Genomic DNA, 23,684 nt, shown 5'->3' with positions numbered 1-23,684 from the left:
CCCGATTCTCCACCAAAGCGGGTTGGGAGATGCCCTGAAGGTCTGTGCTGAGCGCCTGTGCTTTGGACAGCCTTTGACCTGAGTGACCTTTGCAACATGCTCACTGGCTCTTGAGATGAGAAGTATTTACTGACTCAAAATATTGTCACCACTTCAATCTCATCAGAAAAACCACTTAGCATCGGGAACACTTGGTCAGCTCATCCTAGGGGACATGAGTTTTCTAAAATACTAATTCTGTTGCATCCTCAGATTTTATCGCTGGTGATAAATATTGTCAGTTGTTTTCCTTGAAGCCACAAACTTGCTTTGTTTCCAGGAAAATGCCTGACAAATACACCCCATTCTCAACCACCACTGTGTCTATGAGCTCTTCATTCAAGCACCTTGCACACCCACCAGTGTCACAAAGATATGTACTTAGGGTACTGCTTGCCATGAGCATGTGGCAGTGATGACACACAGCAGTCTGGTGACACCATCCAGACTCATGCTGAGGTCCCCACTGACCCCCAGCACTGTTTCTGTACTGTCAGTGTCAGCACAGTGAAGGGTACCTGCCAGATTAGTGTCACTCTGAAAGGAGTCTTTCCCCCGTTTTATGGACCCCAGGGTATGGGCTCTGAAACTGGCTACCCCACACTCCAGAGTGGACATGCTGTCCTGCTGACCATGGTGACTCTCAGAAGTGGCCCCCACATACAAGTGGCTACTAGGTGAAGCCACTCAGGAAGGAACTGACCGTAGGTTTCACATACCCCTCATCTGCCCCCTGCTGAGTATTACCTGCAGTGACACCGTTCTGCAGAGATCCCTCATAGAAGATGTTGGATGGGAAGGCACTGAGTGCAGGGTGCATCCGATATTGGACTTGCAGGCGGATTGGACGAATGCCCAGCACCACCAGGCGTTCAAACAGCGACTGAGACAGCCCTGCCTTGGCTGCCTTCTTGCACATCACCACAGGGCCCAGCTGGCAGTGGTCGCCCACGAGGATCAGCTGTTATACGAGAGGCCCACACAGGTGAGAGGTTCAAATATGAAGGAGCTTTGATGTTTACCCTCAGAAAGCTAAGAGGCTTGGGGTCCACATAATGCCCCAACCATGTCAATTCCAGTAGTAAGATACTGACCGGGCACAGGAAAGCTGCCCACCACAGACATGAAACACACCGAGACTTGCACTCAAGACTCACACAGGGGCACCCTCAAAGGGCTCACCACGCATCCCTGGGCTCTGCCAGGGTGTCACACAGCCTCAAAAGGACGTTAAAAAACCCAAACTTTCAGCATTAAGAATTATAGAGAACTGGAACAAAAGAGAATATACAACCAGTTTTCAAACAAGACCACAATGGAAGTGGCAGGGCCCACCTGCTTGGCTCCAAGGACCACAGGGACCATGCACTCTGGCTCTGTGGCCTGGGTGCTCTCGTCGATTAGAATGGAGCGGAATTGCATCTTGGCGAGCCTGGGGTCTCCTGCACCCACACACGTGCAGCAGATGACATCTGCGTTCTATGGAAGAAGAGTATGTGGACATCAGAAGCATCTACAACAGTACATGCTACCAGGCCCAGAGGGGCAGGCAAGCAGGACAGGACAGGACAGGACACCACTATGGTCCCTACAGCCACAAAAACAAGCTGTCTCTCCCTGACAGTGATCACTGTCCAGGCTGCAGTGATATGGAACTTTAAGATCCTAAGTGGTGGGGCCTTACCACAGAAAACCTCTCAGCGTAGATGGCTCAGTGCTTGAGACAGCCTCCAAGGGGCAGTGCAGAACCAGGGGGCAAGTGCTGGGCTGGGATCCACTTTTGCTTGGTTTGTCAGGAAATAGCAAACCCACTGCGGGGGGATGCAGATCAGGATCCCAAGCTCCCAGCAGCAGGGGGGCTGGCAGGGAGTAGAAACTACTAAAAAATCATGTCTGTGTATTCTCAGAAAGCAAATAAAGTAGGGTATCTAAGCTTTCTTCCAAAAGCAAGTAACAACCTGACTAAAAGTGCCACTGTATGCCCAGATGCCGCCCTGAGGGCATGGGCCTCACCATGAGCAGCTCCCTTTCAGCTGTGCGCTTCAGGGCTCGGTATCGCTTCTCATCAGCAGATGACAGCTCCCCAGTCTCGTCCTTCAGCTGCTGCAGCTTCTGGAGCTCTGGCATGCTGGAAGCACGGGGTCATGTCAGTGGGCATGAAGGACTGTGTGCCAGGGCCGGAGAGGAGACCCACCCCTCTCACTTGCAGCGCAGTACCTGATGACACCCACCTATCCATGTTCCTGATCTGGTTGTGCAGGGCCAGGAATGACACGGGGGAATCGATGGCCTCACGGCTCTTAGCACAGAGCCGAACGACTTTCAGTCCTGTCTGGTGGATCTTCTCAGTCAGCTGATCCACAGCTATGTTACTTGGAGCACAGACGAGCACAGGCCTTTGACATAAAACAAATGAACGTCTCAGTGCTCACCCAGAGGAGAGTCACAAAATGCTAAGTGCCAAGGCTGTTGTGTTGAACCATGGGCAGTGCAGACAGCTCAAATTTAAAATTAAAGCTAGGGACGACACAATGCAGAAGACACTAAAAACTCAAGCCAGTCCAGAGCTTCCTGTCCCTACCCAGCTTTCACTCTACTTGTTCAAAGCACTGCTAATAAAAGACCTCCATCCTCACCCCTCCTCGTCTCACGGAGACGACTTTCCAAGTTGAGGTACATATAGCACAACACCCCGGGGTGAACCGACCAGTGCCAGCACAGCTGTAGGAGCATCAGACTAGCTTGTCAAAAGCAACCAGAAGCCTGACCTAACACAAAACAATGTAAAACACAATGAGCAGATAACCTTCCCAAGATGTTCTGCAGTCAGGCCCTCGGACCCCTACCCGTTGCCCTGCCGTGCCAGGTGGTAGACAATGGTGGCTGAGGTCACAGTCTTCCCTGTTCCTGGTGGTCCCTGGATCAGGCTCAATGGTCTCTGCAGCACAGTCTTCACGGCATAAACCTTCAGATACAAGTGGCCGTTAAGGATGCAGATGCCCTGGGACCCCCACACAGCAGCTCCCCATGCCAGGCCCTGCCCACCCCCAGAATGGTGAGAACCTGAGAGTGGTTGAGGTCAGGCAGCCCCTGTGCTGTGAAGCGCTTGGGCAGCTGGCACTTGATGATCACATCCTCCACCTCGTGGCCGAGCAGTTTGTGGTAGATATAGCCTGACACCGAGGTCTCATCCACAGCAAAGGTCTTCAGCGCACTCTGCATCCTGTGGGGAAATGATAGGTTGGCCACATGTTCACCTGGTCACCACCACCTGGTGGTCACCAGGTCACCACAGGAAGGGAGACTCGTAAGGAGCTGGAGGCTGAGGCGGTCGCACCTATCAAATGAGGTGGATTTCCACACAAAATCCACCTGGAAGTTATGCGTCACCTCCACAGGTGCACCCACACTGCTCCGCAGCTCAATGGCAATCTCATCACCATAATCTGCGCAGCCGAGTTAAGGTTAACCTTGTCATAAACTGGCTGTATCTTTCTGAGGAGCCCTCACTCGGTTACAAGGATAGATTCTCCCTTTGCACCAAAAGGTGACAATGTAGCCAGTGAGACCCATGTTCTCACTGACAGATTCTGTCTACGGTATCCGAGTCCCCTGCAGCCAGCCCCCAACAACTACCCTGTGAGCCTCTGGGTGTCACCCAGGATGCTGGGATAGATCGGTCACATCTAGAACCCATGTTCTTTTTAGCAGTGCTGCTTCTTACTCTATATAAATGGGACACCCTCAGTCTCCATGAAGAAAGAGTTCAGTGGCTTGAAACAAACTTAACTCAAGGAGGCCCCAACAGCCATGGCCACACCCCCGACCGGAGGCCTCAGATCTGGTTTCCCCAGTGGCCCCCACACAGGTCTCCTACATTAGCTGTTCTTCACACAAAGGATACTATCAGGGACCTTGATGACGTGGCCGATCCCTTTCCACAGGGGAGCCAGATCCCCTTTATACCGCAGGCATATCTCATCCCCCTGCATGAGCCGCATGTCTTCCAGGAAAAAGACAGCAAGAAAGTTAGCGTTTTCAACATGTGCCTAGGCCACCACCATGAAGTTTAAATTAAGGGTCACTTTACAAGGGCACAACTAGGAATTTTATGCTACTTATAGTCACAAATATTTTAAAACTTAAAATCACCTCTTAACCAAATTATGACTAAATCCTCATTACCAGAGTCAGTCTTGGGTAAAGTGAAGTAGGCGATTCTCTTCTTGTTAAGGCCCAGGTCCCACCTGACCGTGATGTTATCTTGAGTCTGAGCACATGAAAAATAAGAGCCCTGTTAGCCTGCGACACAGACATGGCCTGGACTCCTGTGTCTGGGCCTCCACAGGCATATGCCCTAAGGCAACTTCGTGAGCCTTGATGCTGGTGTGCAGCGAGTAGCACCCAGCAGCCTGAAACACCAAAAGGGCACCGCTGGGAGAGAAGACATTAGGATCCCCAGAACCCCCACAAAACAGCCAGGAACCTCCACTCGACGTCTGCTCTCAGAAGTCCTCAGAGGGAGAGAAAGGAAGCTGAAGGCTGAGGACACGGCCCAGGAGCTCCAGGGCCCTGGCTCCCTAGATGTGCTCTTCCTGGGACCAGCACAAGGAGTGCCCGCCATGGCTCCAAAGGCTGCAAACCCAAATGTGAAGGACTTTTGTTAGATTTATATCAGCTAACACTCAGGCTGGTGTCTAGCTCTAAGTGACGAGGCATCTGCCCTCGATCCACAGCTCCATCTCTAGTCATGACAGCATCGGCAGCCTGCAGGGAAAACTACCCTCCCTGTATCTCAGGAAAGATGTGTTAAAACCACCACATCCTCCTGCACACACCACGTCACCTGTGACTCTTTCAGCTTCTTGTCATAGTCAGCCTCCAGCTTGACCAGAGGCCCGAATATGTTCTGGTACTGGTAGGCATCCTCATACCGCAGGAGGACATGCTGCGGTTCCTCATCAACCCCCGGCTTCTCCAGATCCTCCAAGGTAGCAGAAGGATTCTCCTAGAAGATAAGAACCACACCGAGTTCACCCCTGGTTTCACCTGTGTATGAAATGGACTATATTCAAGCTCACCAGTCACCACAGGGACGGGGGCACACCCATCAATTCTCAGAATGAGCCAATGTTGGGCTGACGCCAAGAAAGAGCCAGCAGTCTGTGGTGTCGACCCTACGGGAGAGCCCTCACGTCAGGAAGTTTACGTGGCACAGGGCGGCTGGAGGCCTGCCGAGGCCATGCTCATGCCTCAGCTGCTGCTCTAACAACCCTTAACAAGGTTACACCAATAGTGTAAGTCTTGACAAGTCTTGGTGGTCACACTCCAGGTACAGAACTAACACGCCCACACCATCAAATGGCCGAGTTCTTCACAATCACCTGGCCCTGAACTGGAAGGGATGGCACTTCTTCCAGGCTGCCAGAAAGACCACCAGTTCCTCTGGCTGTGTAAACAGAGGGCGAGACGAGACCCACCTCCCCATTTCCTCCTGATCCTATATTACACCAATAGGGCTTTGTGCTCTTTCCTGGCAGGGACAGAACGGTAACTGGGCTGCTGAAATATGAAAAAATTGTGGCAACCTGAAAATGGAAGTGAAAAGGCACCTTGCTAGACAATGTCTGAAAACTATTTTAATTTGCACCTGAAGACAAATTCACATTTAAGATTTCTGGTCACACCGGTGCCTAATTAAAATTTCTAGCCTTGTTATTAAAACTGCACAGTAATACAGTTTTACTAGAGAGAAGGGCTTTCCCGGAGAAGCGGGTATGCATGTAGAGCAGGTGCCCAACCACACAACCGGGGCTCCTCTCTCCTTCAGTCACTGAGCTGCACATCTCTAACCTTTGGGACCCCGATCCCTTTTCCACTGCACTCACCCTTGGCCTGGTATCGCCTTGGCTCAGACACATCAAAGGCCCAGCAAGGTTTTAAAATGCACTCACCATCCTATCTATGCAGGCCCTGTCTCCTCCATACACGTCCACCCACAGCTGTCCAGTGCCAGCTCCTGTCAGAACTCCTCCAGGAAGAGACTGCTGAATCTCCCAGGAGTTCCTTCCAGACTCTCTTGTTTATGAAGACAGCTCCCCACCCCCCACCCCCCCAGGTCTATAGGAAACTAGTGCTGAGGCAGATTGCATTCTCAGCAGGCCTCACCTTCCACAGCTCCTCAAGCTTGTTGATCTGCTGGGCAGTAATCTGCCGGGCCCGCAGCTGCTCCTGCTCTGAAGGGATCTTGACCAGCCAGGACAGGAAGCAGCGATCCTGGATCAGGGGCTGCCACTGCGAGCTGTCCCAGTTGATGTCCTTGAGGCTGCTCTGACTGGCACAGGGCTGCCTATAGAAGCCCCGAGGGCAGGAGAGCCCAGGTAAGGATGACCTCTGCCCCAAGATTTACCTTTCACCCCAAGGTGCCAGTCTCTACCTTTTATTATGTGATCACATTACCTTTAAATTGTTAGTAATAAATTGGATTTCCCCACACACTTGAGCTCTGAACTCTTAAAATTCAGAACAGACTTTGGTTTTACAGAATGTTTTTATGATTTAACCAGAACACACCCCCAGAGTCACTCGACATTCCCAGCTCTCCAACAAACTCCAACCCCCTAACATCCTCACACCTAGCCGGTCAGCAGAAACCACTGAGACAGAGCCAGCCCCCAGAGAAATTGGGGTGCCCTCACCTGCACAACAGCACCACCACCGAGTCGGCCTTGGCGGGGATGAAGCCGAGGAGGAAGACGTTGCGGCAGCCACAGTTGTAACACTCCAGGACCGTCTCCCCAAGGGGACCATCCTTGTGCAGAGTCACCTCTTTGCATTTTGCCCTCACAAGGTGATTTACAATGTGGCTTAAATCAGGAAATGATAAATAGTTAACACCCAAAGTTTGGCTTTTCACCACTTCCAGTTCTCTAGCCCCTGTTAAAAGTTCCGGTACCATTCACGGTCCATTAGCAGGGGCGGTCACACCTCATCCATCTGGCATCCCCAGAGAGAGCAGCCCGACCCTGAACCGGCTCCCTACTGAGCGCAAAACTCAGCCCTCCTTGAACCACTATTAAGGAAAATTTTCCTAACACGTTTCACATAGTTTCTACTTTTTTTTTTCTTTCTTTCAGTTCCTGCTTTCTTAAATCCAACTTATTGGGCTTCACTGGATCTACAGCTGGGGCCCCAGCTGCTGCCCCTTTCCCAGCTCCTCTTGCTCCTTGTAGCCTCTCTGTTGCTTCTTTCGAAGTCACTTCTTGTGGCCCCTGTGCTGGCTGCCAGGAGCAATGCTCCTCTTAATTTGCTGCAGGCCAGGAAACTTGATAAGTACTCATATTAGAAACCTGAGGACAGTAAAAAATATCGAATGGGGGGTTCAGGGCTACTCTCAGGAAGCACAAGGGCCCAATGAAATCCTCTGAAACCCCGCTGTCTTGGCATGGCCTGGATCGTGCTGTCGTTCTCATTTCCGGGCTATAGCTCACCGAAACCCAGGTCTGTGCCAAGCTGGCCTCGTTGCGGGCCCATGGGTGGTACAAGCCCTGCCTCAGGCTCTCTGCAGCCTGGCTATGGGTTTGTGCAACACTCCTTCCAGCAGCCCTCCCTTCACACCAGGAAACCTCTCCTGTCATAAGCTTAAGCTCCAATGCCAATATTCTCTGGCCCCCGTCATCAGATCTTCTAACCAACAATCACAGCTCTCGGCAACCCCCAAAGTCGCCCACTCCTCTCTGAAGCCACCGCTGCTGGCCATGTTACCAGAACCAGTGGTTTCCTCTTGTACTTTCTGTGCTCACCTCACCCAACTACACTGACAACAGGCTGCCCATCAGCTTTCATTTGAGCCTTGCGAAGCGCATGTGATGCTGGTTAACTGAGCCTTCCCTGACTTCCCAGATCTTGGCTCTGCTGACCAGAAGCTGGAGTTGTTTAATTGCTTTTCCTGGAGAAGAAGAACTAATGCAAACATGGTGACAGTTAAACTGCCCAGAACACTCTGAAAATGGGACATGAATCTCTTTTGGTCACCCTGAAGATGCTTTTTCTTTAGAGACTTTTAAAAACATCAGCCTCCTTTCTTGCCTTGCTCAGAACCCCACAATTCACATCCTAACTGAGATGACCCAGGATCTGATCACTCTGTGTCCTGAGGCAACATGATGTTGGACAGGAAGGGTGGGTGGGGACTCTGTGCACACAAACCCGCCTGCGGATTGTTGTCACTTTACTGCTCCAGACATGTACCTCAGAGGTGCTGCTTCCTTGCTTCCTTCCAAAAACTGGAGCCCTTTGCCACTGGGACTATGTTCTGCTTCTTGTAGCAGTGGAGTAAGTCAGAGGTGGGGGCCAAGGAATTCCAGCATCTGAGCTAGATGGATGTACTCTCTCTAGAACCCAAACACTACTCACACCCTAACGCCAAGCACAAGCACAGGCACAGACACAGGCACGGGCATGGGCCCAGTCACAACTGCTGCTGATCAGGAGGGAGCCCAGAGCCACCATTGGTCGGAACTTGATTTAAGCTGAGGATTCAGGATCTGGTCGTGTTAGCCTCTGAACTACTCGATGAGCTCAGGACTGAGGCAGCCTTCTCAGGAAGCAGCTCCCGTGGATGATGCCCATTACTGTCTTAGGTTCATCGTCCCTGGGCACCCCGTAATGAAGATGAATGGGTGTGCCAGGAGCTCATCTTGCAGAAAAATATAAATAAAAACTGGAACAAGATTAAGCCAACCATGCTGGCATAATAAAAAGAACCAGAGAATAAATCAAGGGTAAATACATTAAGGCATTCACACACCACCATCTGTTTCAAGTTAAACCCGTCACAGAGGAGGAAAAAACCCAGGTTTGTTAGCGTGACTTTATATTGTGCTTCACTTCAGCATTTCCATAATTTACACACAAATCTGAGCACAGCCTGATTAAAGACACATGCGCAGCCTGATACCTACCTGCCAGAAGTATTTCCACGCCCGTTACAGAACCACTTCTTGCTGGTATTACAGTAAACCACGCAAGCAGGATCATGTATTCCGCAGTAACTAAAAAAGTCAAAACATGAACAGTTAAAGCTGGAAGGTCATTCTCTGGTTTTAATTTGGCAGAATGTAAAATTCTTTCCTCTTACAACATTTTTATGTTTTTCATTAAACACATACTCAAACCCAATGATCCTACTAACACAATTCAATCAGTTAACTGTTGAGGCTTCCTGGCCCTGTGAATGCAGGAAGGGACTGGGGTGCTGTGGAGAACCTTAGAGATACCCCAGACAGCAGTGGAGCCCCTTCCAAGTGGCGGACAAGCTCTGTGAGAGGTGCCAAGTGAGCCCAACACCCCCAGGGCTATCTAGTTACCCTCATGGCCTTAAGTGTCAGGAACGTGACTTACAAGCAGAGAAACCAGTGTCCATGTGTAGCTCTGGGCACATGGAAGATGAGCTATGACCACACTTCATTCACACTCCGGCAGAGGGCGCCATGCTCCCAGGGACACTCAACTCAGACTGAGCAGCAGAGAGGATCAGCTCAAAAGGAGAACATTAGACAAGTCCACCCACCCCCAACCCCTAAGCCTCATTCTTTTCTGCAAGTTAACACATCAAAAACAGAAACATTGGCTGTCAACAGAATTCAGTACGTGTATGAAGCCAAGACTCAGTCTCAGACCAGAATGTGCTTAGACCAAGAGCCTCCCCTGCCACAACACCCCACACACAGGGACAGCCAGGAGGGCCAGGGGTTGTACACTTTAACCACATGCAGCTTCACCAGGATTGGCAACTGTGTATATGATAGGAACACTAATACATCACTCACACACATGCGAAAATATTTGTAAATGAGAGTGAACAAAGAGCTAAAATAAAGTGAAAACCTCTGCGGGACGTGGGAGTGGTATATGGTACTCAATCCCTCGAGCAGACCCCAGAGAGGCAGCGTGCCCAAGGGGCAGGCAGAGCTGAGTAGAGGCCCAGGCCCAAAGCGGCCCCAAATGGCTGAGTGCCCTAGGCACGATCATTTCACCTCTTTCGGTCTCAACTTCCTCTTGTACGTGTAACAAAAAAGCAAGAATAAATCCAAACATAAGGGATAGGTCCTGCCCTAGATGAGAATTCCAAATTTGGTCAATATGCAGGTCTACCCACTGACTATTTACTTCCAACTTTTAAGAATCTTGAACACATCAGAGGCAGACACTTTCAAGAATCTGACAGTAATCTCTAAGAGAAATCTTAGTGGCTCTATTTACCCTATAGACCCAAATGTTCACCCAATGAAATGAGTTCTGATCAGTGTGTGGGAGATACCAGAAACACCCCCAGGCCCTGAAAACAGAGAAGGGAACCTTTCCCTACCTGGTGAAACAATCAGGTAACAGAGGGTGCTGAGCCCATCCCCTTGCCCAATGACGTGTATACACAGGCCAGAGCAACCTCCTTATTATCAAGCATTCAAGTCCCTGGTCTTGGAGTGGTCTCTGTGAAGCCAGCAGACACACTTGAAATGCAGAGGCCCTGGGACACCACTGCTGTTGGCGCTCACCTGCAGGCATGTACCGGTAGGTCCTTTGTGTAATAGGTATCCTCTTCATCCTCTTCGAAGTTCAACTCGGCCAGCAACTGGCTAGTCTTGGCCACGCTGTCATCCACGGCCCCATTCTGCAGGATGCCCTCAGGTCCTCCAACCTACCGCAGAATAGCAGCATCACCAGGCAAGCCTCAGCCTCCAGGCCTCAAGAAAGTAGCTTCTCCCCAAGTGAGCATTCATGACAAACCTCCTGTGAAGCACTGACCTACTTTCCACTTTGAAACAGTTCAGTGTCTTCTGCTTTTGACTTTTCACACTCTCCCCTTCCCTATCAAACCTACTCACATCAAAACAGGGCACTGGTGGCCTTGGTCATCTGCCTTGATTCCTGAGCAGCCAGACCCAACCCCCATGAAGCCACAACTACAACCAGGATGCAGAGGAAAATGTTTCATTATTGTCACTGAAGGTCACAGGAGCAAGATAACTTTTTAGAAACAAGCAGAAGTCCCCTCTGGGGACAGCTACACAGTGTTAAGCCAGATGACATGGAATCCTACAAAGTGAATGATCCTCCCAAAGCCAAAGCCCCCAGAAATGATGGTTGTGAGCCCTGAAGATGCAGCAGAGCAGTTATCTCCTACAAACTTCTACTGCCAGCACCCTCTCCAGAAGGCAGCCCTTCTTGACCATGAATTAGAAACTTAGTGTTAGGGTAACCTTCCAAATTCAGGAAATAATCTTACTAAATGTGATACCTTTTATATTACAACAGCAAAAACACACAAACAGGCGACTTTAAGTAACTAAGCCATGAATTTCACCAGGTACTTCTGCTGAGCTCACAAGTCCATCAGGAGCACACAGACTCAGCTTCCCCAGGGGAACTGCAATCCTCATGCCAAACCCCAGGAACCTCAGGCGGCACTCAAGAGTCCTGTCATCTCCTCCCAGGGGCCACAGCCCACGCAAGGCTGGGTCAGACAACAGGAGCACTGTGTGGTAACGAAATATGGGGAGCAGTGACAGGAGCCCCAGTGCAGACACCAGCCCTGACCCTTTGCAGAGCCCCTGACACCCAGAGCAGGGGTGCCAAAACCCAGATCCAGCATAGCCTGAGTCAGCAGTGCCCACCGGGGCTTCCCTTAACCACGCTCTGGTCAAATCACCTGTAGAAGCCTAAGGATAGCGATTCTCAAGAGGGGCACTCCAGGTATTTCAAAGGTACACCTGGGGTACCAGGAAGTCAGCATCCTGTTGTAGGAACACCTGTCTGCGATGGTTTCTGCCCAGATCAGAACCCCATTTCACAGTGTCAGCTACCGTGTTAATATGCTTTTTTCAGGAAGGCAACAACCAGATTAATTACATGAAGACTGTTGGTTTTGTTAGAAAAAAGTCAAAATCAACTTTTAGATTTTAATGCAAAGAAAACAATGCTATAACATCATCTTTGTGAATTCTCTATCTCCTTTATTAAAAAAGATTGTATTTATTTAATTTTAGAGAGGGAAAGGAGGGAGAAAAAGAGAGAAGCATCAATGTAGTTGCTTCTCACATACCCCCCACTGGGGACCTGACCAACAACCCAGGCATGTGCCCTGACTGGAAATCAAACCAGTGACCCTTTGGTTTGCAGGCCGGTGCTCAATCCACTGAGCCACACCACCAGGGCTCCTTATCTCCTTTAAAAAACTGTACTAAAATACACATAACATACAATGTAGCATCTTAGCCACTTTCAAGTATACAGTTTGGAAGCATTTAAATACATTCAATGGTGTATAACCATCCCCACCATCCAGCTCCAGAACTTTCCATCTTGCCAAACTCCATCCTCATTAAACACTAACTCCTCACTGGCTGCCCCCTGGCACCCCCCATTCCATTTTCTGTCTCTATGAATTTCACTCCTCTAGGAACCTCATATAAATGGAGTCACACAGTATCTGTCCTTTTGTGTTGGGCTTATTTCACTAAGCGTAATGTTCTCAAGGTTCATCCATGTTATAGCATGTGTCAGAATTTCCTTCCTATTTCTAAGGCTTAATAATAAGAGGAATAATATTCCTTTTTTAAGGCTGAATACTCCACTGTAGAAATTTACGACGTTTTGTTTACCTAGCCACGCGTCAGTGGACGCTTGGGCTGCCTCTACCTTCTGGTTGCTGTGAATCACCCTGCTACGCACACAGGCATACAAACACCTCTTAGCAACTCTGTTTTCATTTCTCTTGGATATTCACCCAGAAATAGAGTTGCTGGGTCACGTGGTCATTTTATGTTTAAGTTTTTGAGGGATCACCAGACTTTTCCTCAGCAGCTGTACCATTTTTATATTCCCATCAGTGTACAAGGGTTCCAATTTCTCCACATCCTCATCAACACTTGCAATAATTTTTCTGTTAAAAATACAAAAGCCATCCTAATGGACACGAGGTGGTATCTCATTGTGGTTTTGATTTTCATTTCTCTGATGGCTACAGATACTGAACATCTTTTCATCATGTGCTTCTTGGCCACTTGTATACCTTCTCTGGAGACACATCTATTCAAGTCCATTGCCCATTTTTAATTTGATTAAATTTTATTGGTTATCACTTCAAAGAGTCACTTCTCCATCTGACAATGCTTCTCCTGACACATGTAATAGTGACACTGGTATGAGGCTGCCAACAGGACCAGCACTGCTGGCTCACAATGTCTCTTGGTGTGACTACACCTAGGCACATTCGTTCGGTCTTCTGAAAGTGTGTGGCCAGCTTATGGCACCTGATTTCAACTCATGGCAGCAAGGGGGATATATATATCTTCTATATATATAACACACACAAATACATGTATACATCATGCTGCAGTGAGGGGCTGAGAAGGTGGATCAGCCTGCAGGCTACTTCTTAGGCTCAGAATAGTATTTACATTTTTAAATGATTGGACTAAATACCTAAAAATAGCCTCAATTTTGCTTCTTGTCCCATAAAGTATAGAATATTTACTATCTAGCCCTTCAATAAAATGTTTACTCACTCCTAGTCTAGGAGAACTTTTAAAGTCTCTTACCGGGTTGCATAAGCTATTATATATAAAGATCTATTCTTGGTGCAATCTGAATCTTTACTTTCCTGAATCAAAATTAGTATGTGAAGTAAAAGGAAAGCACACACTACCTGTGTGGCCCTCATCCTACCCAGTCCTGCCTCACACCTCCCCTCCCCTCCACAAGGGTGGCGGCGGGGGGGGGGGGGGGGGATACAGCACCTCAGGAGCACATTAGGTGCCTGACCAGCTGTGCCATGTACAGCCACAAGGCAACCCTCTCTAAACTACACTAACCCCTCAGGCTTAGCAAGGGGTGGAAATCTAGGTCCCCTCTCAGAACTCAAGGGAGACAACGGAATATACAGATCCAAGGCCAGGAGGGCTTCCTGCACCCTCACAAAAGCTGGGGAAAAGTACAGGTCCCCTGAGGCCCAGGGGCCCTACAGCTGTCTGGCTGGGGAGTATGATGTGGTCCCCCTCATTCATGTGCCTGTGTACACACACACTCCTAGCTCCCACTAAGCCCCACCCCTGCCCAGCTATAATCTGGCCACAACACAAATTGGCCTTTATAGCTGGGTTGTTAGTTTCTCCCTCTACTTTCTGAAAAGTTTTAAGATAACATTAACTTCAAAAATACACTTGACCTTAAGAACTGTAATTAAATGAGTTAAAGCACTAGAGAGTACCTGGCACAGTGAAGGCCCACGACCAATGTCAGGTGACACAATGGAAGGAATGCAGGGTGTGCTTGTCCTTAGCTGGCACAGGACTGAAGTCCTCCCAGGTCATCAACCCCTCATCTCAAGCCAGGACCACTGGATCCTGCTGGGCTCAAGAGGGGCAGGGCAACCCTGCATCCACAAGAACCCTAGGCCTACCTCCAGGTACCACATCACTGGGGAAATAGTTTCCTCTCCTTCTGTGCTCTGAACACGCTATCTGAAGTCCATCTATGAGCTGCTGAGCTGATCATGGCCTGCAGGGACTTTCTGCCGTAGAGAGTTCCACGCTACCCACTACAGAACTGAGACGGTGCACATCAGGGCAGCAGAAAGAGAGGTCACTTCATTCCCACAGAGGAAAGTATGTACATTCGAAAACTACCCCTCAATGTTCTGGGAAGAACTTTTAGACCACAGCTTTTACTCCACACTTCATAAGCATCATACCACTCAATATGAAACAGACATTTGTCCCACAGTCTTTGAGTAGGCTGGTGCCCCGGGGCCTTAGCACTCACTGTCCCTTGGCCTCTGCAGAGCCAGCTCCTGGTCCTTTAGGTCTGAGCCCACAGAGGACGTCCCAAGTAGACTTCCCCTGACCCCATCCGAAGAAACACAGTGAGGCCACTATGCCTGTCCTGCTCCCTGCTATGACCTCGGCACCCAGAACCGATCCCACACCCCAGAAGGCCCTCATGGTGTTAGCTAAACAAATACATCTCATCCAAAACACAAAGGCTGTCAAGTGATTCATCATTTATTCTTTTATTCCCAAGGTTTAAGTGTAAAAGAGGGAGTGGGAAATCACCTTTCCCTCAGGATATCTGAGGCAGAGAGGAGCTGCAGAGCCTCTGAACCCCACCTCAGGAAAAGGGTAACAGAAGGTCCAGCCTCCCCCATTTTTGAAAATGTTCCAAAATGAAATACCCACATACCTGACACCAGGATCAACCAGCCACTCAGATGTCACTACGCCTGATCTCTCCTCCTCACTCTGCACATACACTTTTATTTTCCTGATCAAATTTAGAGTCATTTTTTGTTTTACTGCACTTTGCAAATATTGCTTAAAAAAAAAACAAAACACAAATTGAAGGCAACCCCCCCCCCCCAGCAGCAAAGCGATTACAACTCACTGAAGGCTCCAATGATGGTTGGTGGTTAGCATTATATAGCAATAAAGTATTTTTAAATTAAGGTATGTGCACTGTTTCTTTAGACATAATGCTACTGTACACTTAATACAGACTACAGTATATTATAAACATAACTTTTATACACACCGGGAAACAAAAACATTGGCATGGCTGACTTCAATGCAGTGGTCTGGAACTGCACCGTCTCCAAGGCATGCCTGTACAGGCATCATGCTCAAGACAACACTGATATAATACTGCTATCCAATACACTCAGGCACATTTCCCCAGTGTCCTAATGTTCTTTATGGTTGTTTAAATTCAAGACCTGGTGAACGAACACGCATTGTTGGTGATGTCTCTTAGCCCCCTCTAACCTATTAGTTTTAACCACATGACACTGAGAGTTGACCATTTTGGATTTACAAAGGTATGGTCCCACCCAACAGAGAGTTGGGTTCAAGATAAAAGGTACCTGTCCTCCTCCCCCTTACAGTGGACCCTTGGTCTCAACAGGCTGAGTCCACCCCTGCAGTTCATGTACATGCTCTATGGATCCTGGACATGTCCCCAACCACCTTGGGCGGCCCCTGACTGCCCAGCTCTCAAAGGAGCCTGAGACCAAGGGGAAACCTACCTAACACCTGCAGGAAGCAGCAGCCAGGGTGTGTCCAGAAGGCGGGACACCTCACAGGACAATGATCCAACTGGAACCCAGTTTAGTGGCATAAATAGAAGGGGGAAGGGCTTCCCTGGGGAGCAGGACAGGTAAACATGACAATCACATTAACCTTGGATCTCAAAGAGGTCCTGATCAAGCAAATGCAACACTTTCTGACTAACAAAGAATTTGGGGAGAAAGGAAGCCCCATGTTATTAGATGGTCCTGAAATACTGTTGGCCCTATTCACCTGACAACAGCAGTACAGTGATGAAGGAAAGGTGCCCTTATGTTTCTAGAAATGCAGATTAAATACTGTAGGTCAATGGTTTGATATGGCTAATTCTTACAGAACAACTTTAGAAGGCAGGTGAAGTGACACTTTAAAACACTTCAGTGAAGAAAAACAAAAAAGGGGAGAGAAAAATCTTCACCATTGTCAAAACAAGGCAATGGATGACAGGGTTTTAACTCTCACTACTCACACATGAGAATCTATAGTAAACATTTTCACATGATACAGATGGCCACCTGGAACCCACAGAAGCTCCATCAAATGCCTCTCACCTAAGGTGAGGAGAGCCACCTCTCTAGGCTGCCATCCCTTGCAGCTGAGCTCTGCAAAGAGTTGAAGTAGACAGGCAGGTGCCATCTTCGGTGGTGACAAAGGGCTCAGCAGGCAGCCTACATCTGCTCTGTCTAGAAGCCTCCTGGCAACAATCCACAGGGATCCTGAGAGGCCTAGCTCAGTCATCCAGCCTGCAAGCTGCTACTGGACCAACACTGGACCATATAAAAAGGAACAGGACCCTCTGCCAGCCACAGGTCCACCCCGCCTCCCATGCTTATCACAGGAAGCAGCATGCGAAAGCTCAAGAAAAGCGCTTCCAGTAAGAAGAGTTCACGGACCCCCTAAGACCTGGAGACTCGGCTGGACTCACCTCCCCTTCTGCACCTTCCAAGGCCACACTGCTCTGGGACCCACTGAACACAGCTGGGCATCATGGCTCTGTTCTGCAGGACTGCCCGGCACCACCACAAGAGCAACCCGCCACAGTGATCACCACAGCTGCCAAGAATCTGAACTCTTCGACCTTCACACTCATCATTCTGCTAGAGCCACTCCCTTTTCAGTAAGGACCTTGCCCCTCTCAGGCCTCAAAGGGTATGCTGACGAGCAATGCCCCCATTAGACCTCCAATCCAAAGGAAGCCCTGCCTCAGCCATGATCCTGGGCCCTGATGAAAACCACAGACAGGGTCCTGGCTGGTGTGGCTCAGTTGGTTAGAGCATTGTCTCATGGTGGGTTCCATTCCCAGTCAGGGCACACACCTGGGTTGTGGATTCAATCCCCAGTCCAGGGTTGTGAGAGAGGCAATCAATTAACATTTCTGTCCCTCCCTTTCTCTTCCTCTAAAGGCAATTGGGGGATGGCAGAAACTCATGTCTGCTCCAGACATTAACTCCTTGTGAGGACTTGGGAGCAATGGGGCGTCAAGTGCAGGACAAGCAGGTGCCCTGAAGGAGTGACCACTGTGGCAGCCTGGTACCATGGTAATTTATATACTCACTTGAATGCATGCAGGCACACATCCAACCACAGCACCCTCTGTCTGAACTCTTCTTCTGGCCTATGCCACACCCTGCTGGGTCTCCAGCCACCTGTTGAAGAGCCCTTCCTCTCAAGTGAAGTCAGGGCACTCCTCAAAAGCTCTGTGAGGCTTCAGATCCAGCCCAAACCCTTTGACATAGCATATCAGACCCTGCCCATACCCACTCTCCCTCCAAGCACCCCCCCGCCCCCGGTCCAGCGGGCACAAGTTCCTGAACTACTACAAAGTCTCTCCCTTTGCAGGGCAGACCACTCCCTCTTCTGGGCCCTCACCATCCTTAAGACCAATTGCAGTCTAGGCAGCACCCGTCATTTCTAACGAAGCAGCTACAGTTGGCAAAAGACTCACTGCTTGTGCATGAAGAGGGCAGAGCAAGCAGAACTGCTGAGAGCGCAGGAGTCAGGGACCAGGCTGAAGAGGCTAGCCTGCACTTCTGTACCCTGCATAGAGGGGACAGAAGTAAATGGGGACCGACCCGTGAGGGCTCCCAGGCCTCTCACCTCCTGCCTCTGAACCCCAGTTCAGGGTCTAGCACATCTTCTCAATGTATGACCAGGAGTGACGGGGCACAGGTCACCCAATCTCCTTATGTTACAGCTGTTGACCAAAGACTACAAAGATTAGCAAGAGCAAAATTGAAAGAGGAAAGAAAAGGTGGCATGATGGAGAAATCAAAGGCAGCAAGTGACTAGGCTGATGGTCAGACAGCCCTGCAAAGTTACTAGAAAAACACTGACTTGCACACTTGCAAACGAAAGGGCTCTGCAGTATGTGATCATACCTCAATGAAGCTGCTGGGAAGATGTCTCTTTCTGGTATTTGGGAGCTGAACTAAGAGACAACTTTAGTTTTTATTTAGTTAATACTGGTTTGCACTGGCATTAATTTCCCCCCTAATCTTCCTAAATCTGGGTAAAGAAATGGGTAAGTTGGGTAAAAAGTCATTTCACTTATTCACCATTAACTGACACAGAACCTCCCTTTGTTCTAATTGCTGGCCGAGTCCTCACCATTTGGGAACAAACCTGGGAAACCCAACAAGGGGAAAATGATAGATGAACACTTGCCAGAGCTCCCCCGCAAGGTTACCAGTGTCTTATCTCTGATTTTCTCAAGGCACGCTTATACCACAGCTGAACTGCACAGTCACAAAAGCAGATGAAAAAAGCTCCCCCTCCAATTTTAAACTCACCATTTTTAGGAACCTCTGGACTGTACCAAACTTACTCCTCCTCATCATAAGCTATGGGCCAGTTATCGGAAGAGAATCTGTTTCCCTGATAGTCCAGGATATGTCAGGATAGCATTCCACAAATTCTGAAGGCAGCAGGAGTATGGTTTTGAAGACTAGGTAACAACTCTATCCAAGTATTTTCCCACTTGAAAAGGAAAAAGTAGCCCAAGTTTGGGTACTCAGGACTATAACTGAAGAAGAGCCTTTGTGTATCCAGGCACCTGTTTAGTGCCACTGGGTTGTTTCTGCTCTGGGGCTCCCATGAACGAAGCTGCTGTAACACTCTGAGCAGCCCCACATTTGGGCGACTGCCTTGTTTCTCTGCTGGACCACAGAGCTGTGGGTGACCATCCCACCAGCAAGGTATGAGGGTTCCAAGTGGTATTTCCAGCTTTAAAAAAAAACAAAAACACAGAGCCACTCAAATAAGTGGGCAGTGGTATCTCCATGTGGTTTTTACCTTACATTGAGATACAACCTATGTAATATATGACATATGTTTAAAGTGCGTAATTTTATACACTTTACACACGTCAACGTATGTAAACACTCACAATCAGACAATGAACAGATTCACCACCTCCCAAATCCCCCAGTACCCTGTCATCCCTCCCTCCTTTCTTTCCTCCCCTCCCCCCAAACACAGACCTGCTTTCTGCTACTCAGAGTTAGCCAGCACTTTTGGAGCTTTATGTGAATAGAATCAGAGAGTATATACAGATGGTTCCTGACATGATTCTTCTGTGAGAAAGCAATGCACATTCAGTACAAACTTCTGATCTTTTCCTGGGCTTGTGAAATCTGGTACTATACTCACTCGTAGGGGAGGACAGCAGCAGCGAGACGATTCCCCCAATTATAGGCTAATGTTAAGTGTTCTGAGCTCTAAGGTAGGCTAGATTAAGCTATGACATTAACTAGTTTAAGTGTATTAAATGCACTTTTGAATCATATTTTCAGCTTATGATAGGTTTATCTAGATGTGACCTCATTGTAAGTCAAGGAGCATCTTTTCTTTTGTCAAAGTGCTTCTTTCACTCAGTGTAATTACCGGGGCACGCAGCCACACTGTTGTATGTATCAACTGTTCACTCTATTTTTTTAGTTGGGTAGTATTCCTAACTCTTAGATTTTCACCCTAATTCCAGTCTTGGGAGGAGACATAATTGTAGCAACAGTCAAGAAGAAATATTCCCACTATACAGACCAGAAGGGTTCCAACACCAGCTGTTAGGCAAAGGACTTCTGAAATTACTGTTCCCAGTCCTTTGGGGGTGAGGGGAAAACCCAGGAAAGGGTCAGCTGCTCAAATGAAAACTGTCTAAGAATACTTGGCAGGACTATGTCAGCACTCTTCACCCCAGGATCTCCAGGCATTTGATAAATATCAGCTTCATTTCATAAACAAGAAAATGAGTGTTACCTGAACCAGCTCAAGAGGACTCACTCCTATCTGCTGTTCTCCCATCCTGGCCAGGACAGATGTTCTGCCTCTAGACAAACTTGAAGGTAAAAACCAACTGTGCAAAACCGGCAGTCGGGACTTACATCAAAAGTGGCTGCACACTGAAAGACAGCCTGGCAGCTCCCGAAAGTGTTATGCAGTTACCACACGACCAGCAATTTCACTGAAGGCATACATCCACAAAGAACCTTATACACCAATGTTCACAGCAGCACTGTTCATAATAAGTAAAAGTGGAAACAACCCAAATGTTCACCAGCAGACATGTGGATACACAAACTGTGGTCGGCCCACACATAAGTGGCTGCACAGCACTTACACTTTTACAACCACTCATCCACTAAGATAAAATCAAAAGGCATTCAGAATGGGAGGTTTTCTCAGTCTCTCTGGAAGCCCCATCATATAGCTGGTTACACAGACAGCTCCTGAAGACAAATAGTCTTCTCAAATACTGTAGGCAGCCAATGCCACCAAGTGGCAGAGGAGATAACTAACTTTTTTCCACTTTCTGAGTCTATTCAGACTTTCCTGCCCCCAAATTCAGGGCCTCCTCTTGTGACACGAAGGATATTATTCCCCTCCCGTATACACAAATCAAAAGTTAGGCTACAGCCCTGCCTGGTGTGGCTCAATGGGTTGGGTGTCATCCCACAAACAGAAGGGTCACTAGTTCAATTCCCAGACAGAGCACATGCCTGGGTTGCGGGCTGGGTCCCTGGTTGGGGGTGTGCAAGAGGCAGCCCATTAATGTTTCTCTCCCTTTCTTTCTAGCTCCCTCCCCCTCTCTAAAAATAAATAAATCAGATCTTAAAAAAAAAATAAGGCTACAAGTGGGTAGGTCATCAAGGTTAACTAAAATTAAGAAAGGACAGTTCCTTTTGATATCCTCAGAACTCAAGTGAGCTCAACTGCAATGTTTACCTCTGGTGGAGAGGGGTTTTTTTTTGTTTTTTTTTTTTTAATGTATTTTATTGATTATGCTATTACAGTTGTCCCATTTCCCCCCCTTCACTTCCCTCGGTGGAGAGTTTTAATACTTCTGTTTTGTACAGCTCAGTGTTCAGGTGCAGGGAAATAAATCGATTATTTCAACTGAAGGACGTGCCTTCAATTAATTGAAAACACAAGGAACAAAACTGGAACCAGAGCTGCCCCAGGTTTGCTATTTTGCGTTAGCTAGTTAAAAAGATCTGTAATAAAACTTACCTTTCACAACCCTGGGCTGCCACAGATCATGGCACACTGCTCAACCAAGAGATCTTTATCTTTGGTCTTCCAGACAGGCTGAGCACAAGTGAGAGACAGCACTCTCAGGTCCACTCATATATTAGTCCAGATTTCGTATGTTTAAAAGTGACAAAACCAAAACTGTTTTGTCCCATTTTATAGCTACGGAAACAGAGATGTCTAGAGTCTGAGACTAGAGATGTTATCACACACCTCCCACAGCTCATTCTTCTCTCCAAGCAAACTCTCCCCCTCACCTCCCTCCATCCACCACACGTAAACAAAACCGAAAAACACACACATTCTTCCACACCTGTTCTCCCTGCTGTCCCACCCATCAGGCTTCCATTTTAAGAAATCTGGGATTAGAATGAGTCAAATGTATTCTGCTTCTATTAGGGGCTAAAAGAAAGTCCAAGTGGGTGGTCTACCCACAGGAGTGACTCAACCAACTATATTCCCAATCAAAATGCAAGCCCCCACCTGCCAGAGAGGGGTGTGAGGTCACTCTGGCTGGCTGCTGGGGTAGCTTCTAGCTTCCCCAGTCCTGGCACTGTGTCCTCATGCCATGGCACACCTGTGACAAGGTGAGCCTTGTACCTCCTCCCTGGCTTAGAATTCAGGAAAATAAACCTGAGGGAGGCGCCAGGCAGAGGGAAAGCTGGTGAATGGAATCTGAGATACAGAAGATGATGGCCACATTCCCCAGGACTCGAGCCAGCCCCTTCTCCCACCTCTGAGGCCAGGACCCAGGTCCAGGAAGTGTATGCCTGATACTTCTCATAACCCAAACCCGAATTTAAAATACCCAAGTAGCTTTCAGTAAATTTTCACATCATTTAAAACAAAAGTTTCCGATGTGGCACACTCATTTATGTAAAACCACTATCACTACCCACTGGAGGAACAAACTCAAACCCAACTTTTCCAAGGCAGGGCTGTGGAGTTATGTAACACTTCGGTTTCAGCAACAGGCAATGCAAAAAGGAAAAACAAAGTGCAACCTGCCTCTAAAATAGTACCAGTAGCCAGCGAGTATGTAGTGCTCCACTGGAGGCAAAAATTCCGTTTCTGCTCCAGGGGCCTCCATCTTCCCCACGCCAGAGTCCCTGGGCCTGGGGAAATCTGATCCCAACGCTCAGTGGGTGTGAATGGGGGTTTGCCCAGGTGGCTGCCACCACAGGTGGGAGGAGTGGGGCAGGACTCGGGTTCAGCCGGAAGAAGGATCCGGGTAGATCTTCCCGCACCCAGATGAGGGGCACTCGGGGATAGGTCACCCCAACCTGGGCGGAGATGGGCCTACGGCAGGTCACCTCGGACGGACTCAGAAGAGGACTTCGGGCAAATCACCTAAGACCTGGCCTGAATTAGTTCCGGACCCAGCCTTAGAGGTACTGAAGGCAGATTACCAGCAACAAATAGAGTGAGACCCGGCGCAGGTCTACCCTGCGCCCAGCAGGAGTATGGCAACCAGGACAGGTTACTCTTAACCTGACCAGTAGGGGGTCCCAAGATAGGTTACTCCGGACCCGACCGGAGTGAGGGACCCGGAACAGGTTACTCCGGGCCGGCCGGGCAGGTTAACCGGCCAGAGGGGGGAGCCGGATCAGGTCCCTGGGCGCTGAGGCCCGGCCCGTCTTCCGGCGCCGCCATGTGCCGCTCACCTGGGCATCGAGCTGTCCGGCCGCAGCGCCCGCACCCGCGCCGACCGGGACCCCCGGGCCGCCACCTCCGGGGCCACCAGGGCCTCCGGGAGGCGTCTGCGTCTGGCTGGGTAGAGTGAAGTCGGTGAACTCGAACTCGGAGCCCTGCGTGTCGGCGCCGAGAAGCTCGGCCTCCTCAGTGTCCAGGAAGGTGAGCGTCTGCGAGCTGGGCCCGTACGCCTCCACGCTCATGGTGCCGCCGCACAGGGCCCGCAGGCCGTCTCCGCGTCGCACTCGAGCCCGCCGCCGCGCTGAGGCCTAGGCCGCCGGCCTCCGGCCGCAGCCGTCGCCTCGTCTG

General features: G+C 49.2%; 1 protein-coding gene across 2 annotated transcripts in view; it reads right to left on the bottom strand.

Moving 5' to 3' along the window:
* The window catches only part of UPF1 (UPF1 RNA helicase and ATPase), a 34,351-nt gene extending 10,667 nt beyond the window's left edge, over window positions 1-23,684 (bottom strand). Inside the window, exons 1-15 of one of the 2 annotated variants that reach the window (XM_028520568.2) lie at window positions 23,348-23,684; window positions 10,596-10,738; window positions 9,003-9,092; window positions 6,738-6,905; window positions 6,208-6,388; window positions 4,886-5,047; window positions 4,225-4,309; window positions 3,944-4,042; window positions 3,377-3,485; window positions 3,103-3,262; window positions 2,886-3,004; window positions 2,271-2,435; window positions 2,053-2,167; window positions 1,375-1,518; window positions 787-1,000 (exon numbers count right to left, since the gene is read on the bottom strand). In XM_028520568.2, coding sequence (XP_028376369.1) covers window positions 787-1,000; window positions 1,375-1,518; window positions 2,053-2,167; window positions 2,271-2,435; window positions 2,886-3,004; window positions 3,103-3,262; window positions 3,377-3,485; window positions 3,944-4,042; window positions 4,225-4,309; window positions 4,886-5,047; window positions 6,208-6,388; window positions 6,738-6,905; window positions 9,003-9,092; window positions 10,596-10,738; window positions 23,348-23,578 — 2,185 coding nt within the window. In that variant the 5' untranslated portion in view covers window positions 23,579-23,684. Of the gene's footprint in view, window positions 1-786; window positions 1,001-1,374; window positions 1,519-2,052; window positions 2,168-2,270; window positions 2,436-2,885; window positions 3,005-3,102; window positions 3,263-3,376; window positions 3,486-3,943; window positions 4,043-4,191; window positions 4,310-4,885; window positions 5,048-6,207; window positions 6,389-6,737; window positions 6,906-9,002; window positions 9,093-10,595; window positions 10,739-23,347 lie in introns of both variants that reach the window. The other variant, XM_036032614.1, reaches the window with a different exon arrangement.

The sequence above is a fragment of the Phyllostomus discolor genome, chromosome 8 (assembly GCF_004126475.2).
Source record: "Phyllostomus discolor isolate MPI-MPIP mPhyDis1 chromosome 8, mPhyDis1.pri.v3, whole genome shotgun sequence".
NCBI lineage: Eukaryota > Metazoa > Chordata > Mammalia > Chiroptera > Phyllostomidae > Phyllostomus > Phyllostomus discolor.
Note: the sequence above shows the minus strand (reverse complement) of the source record. Positions and strands in the feature narration are given on the sequence as shown.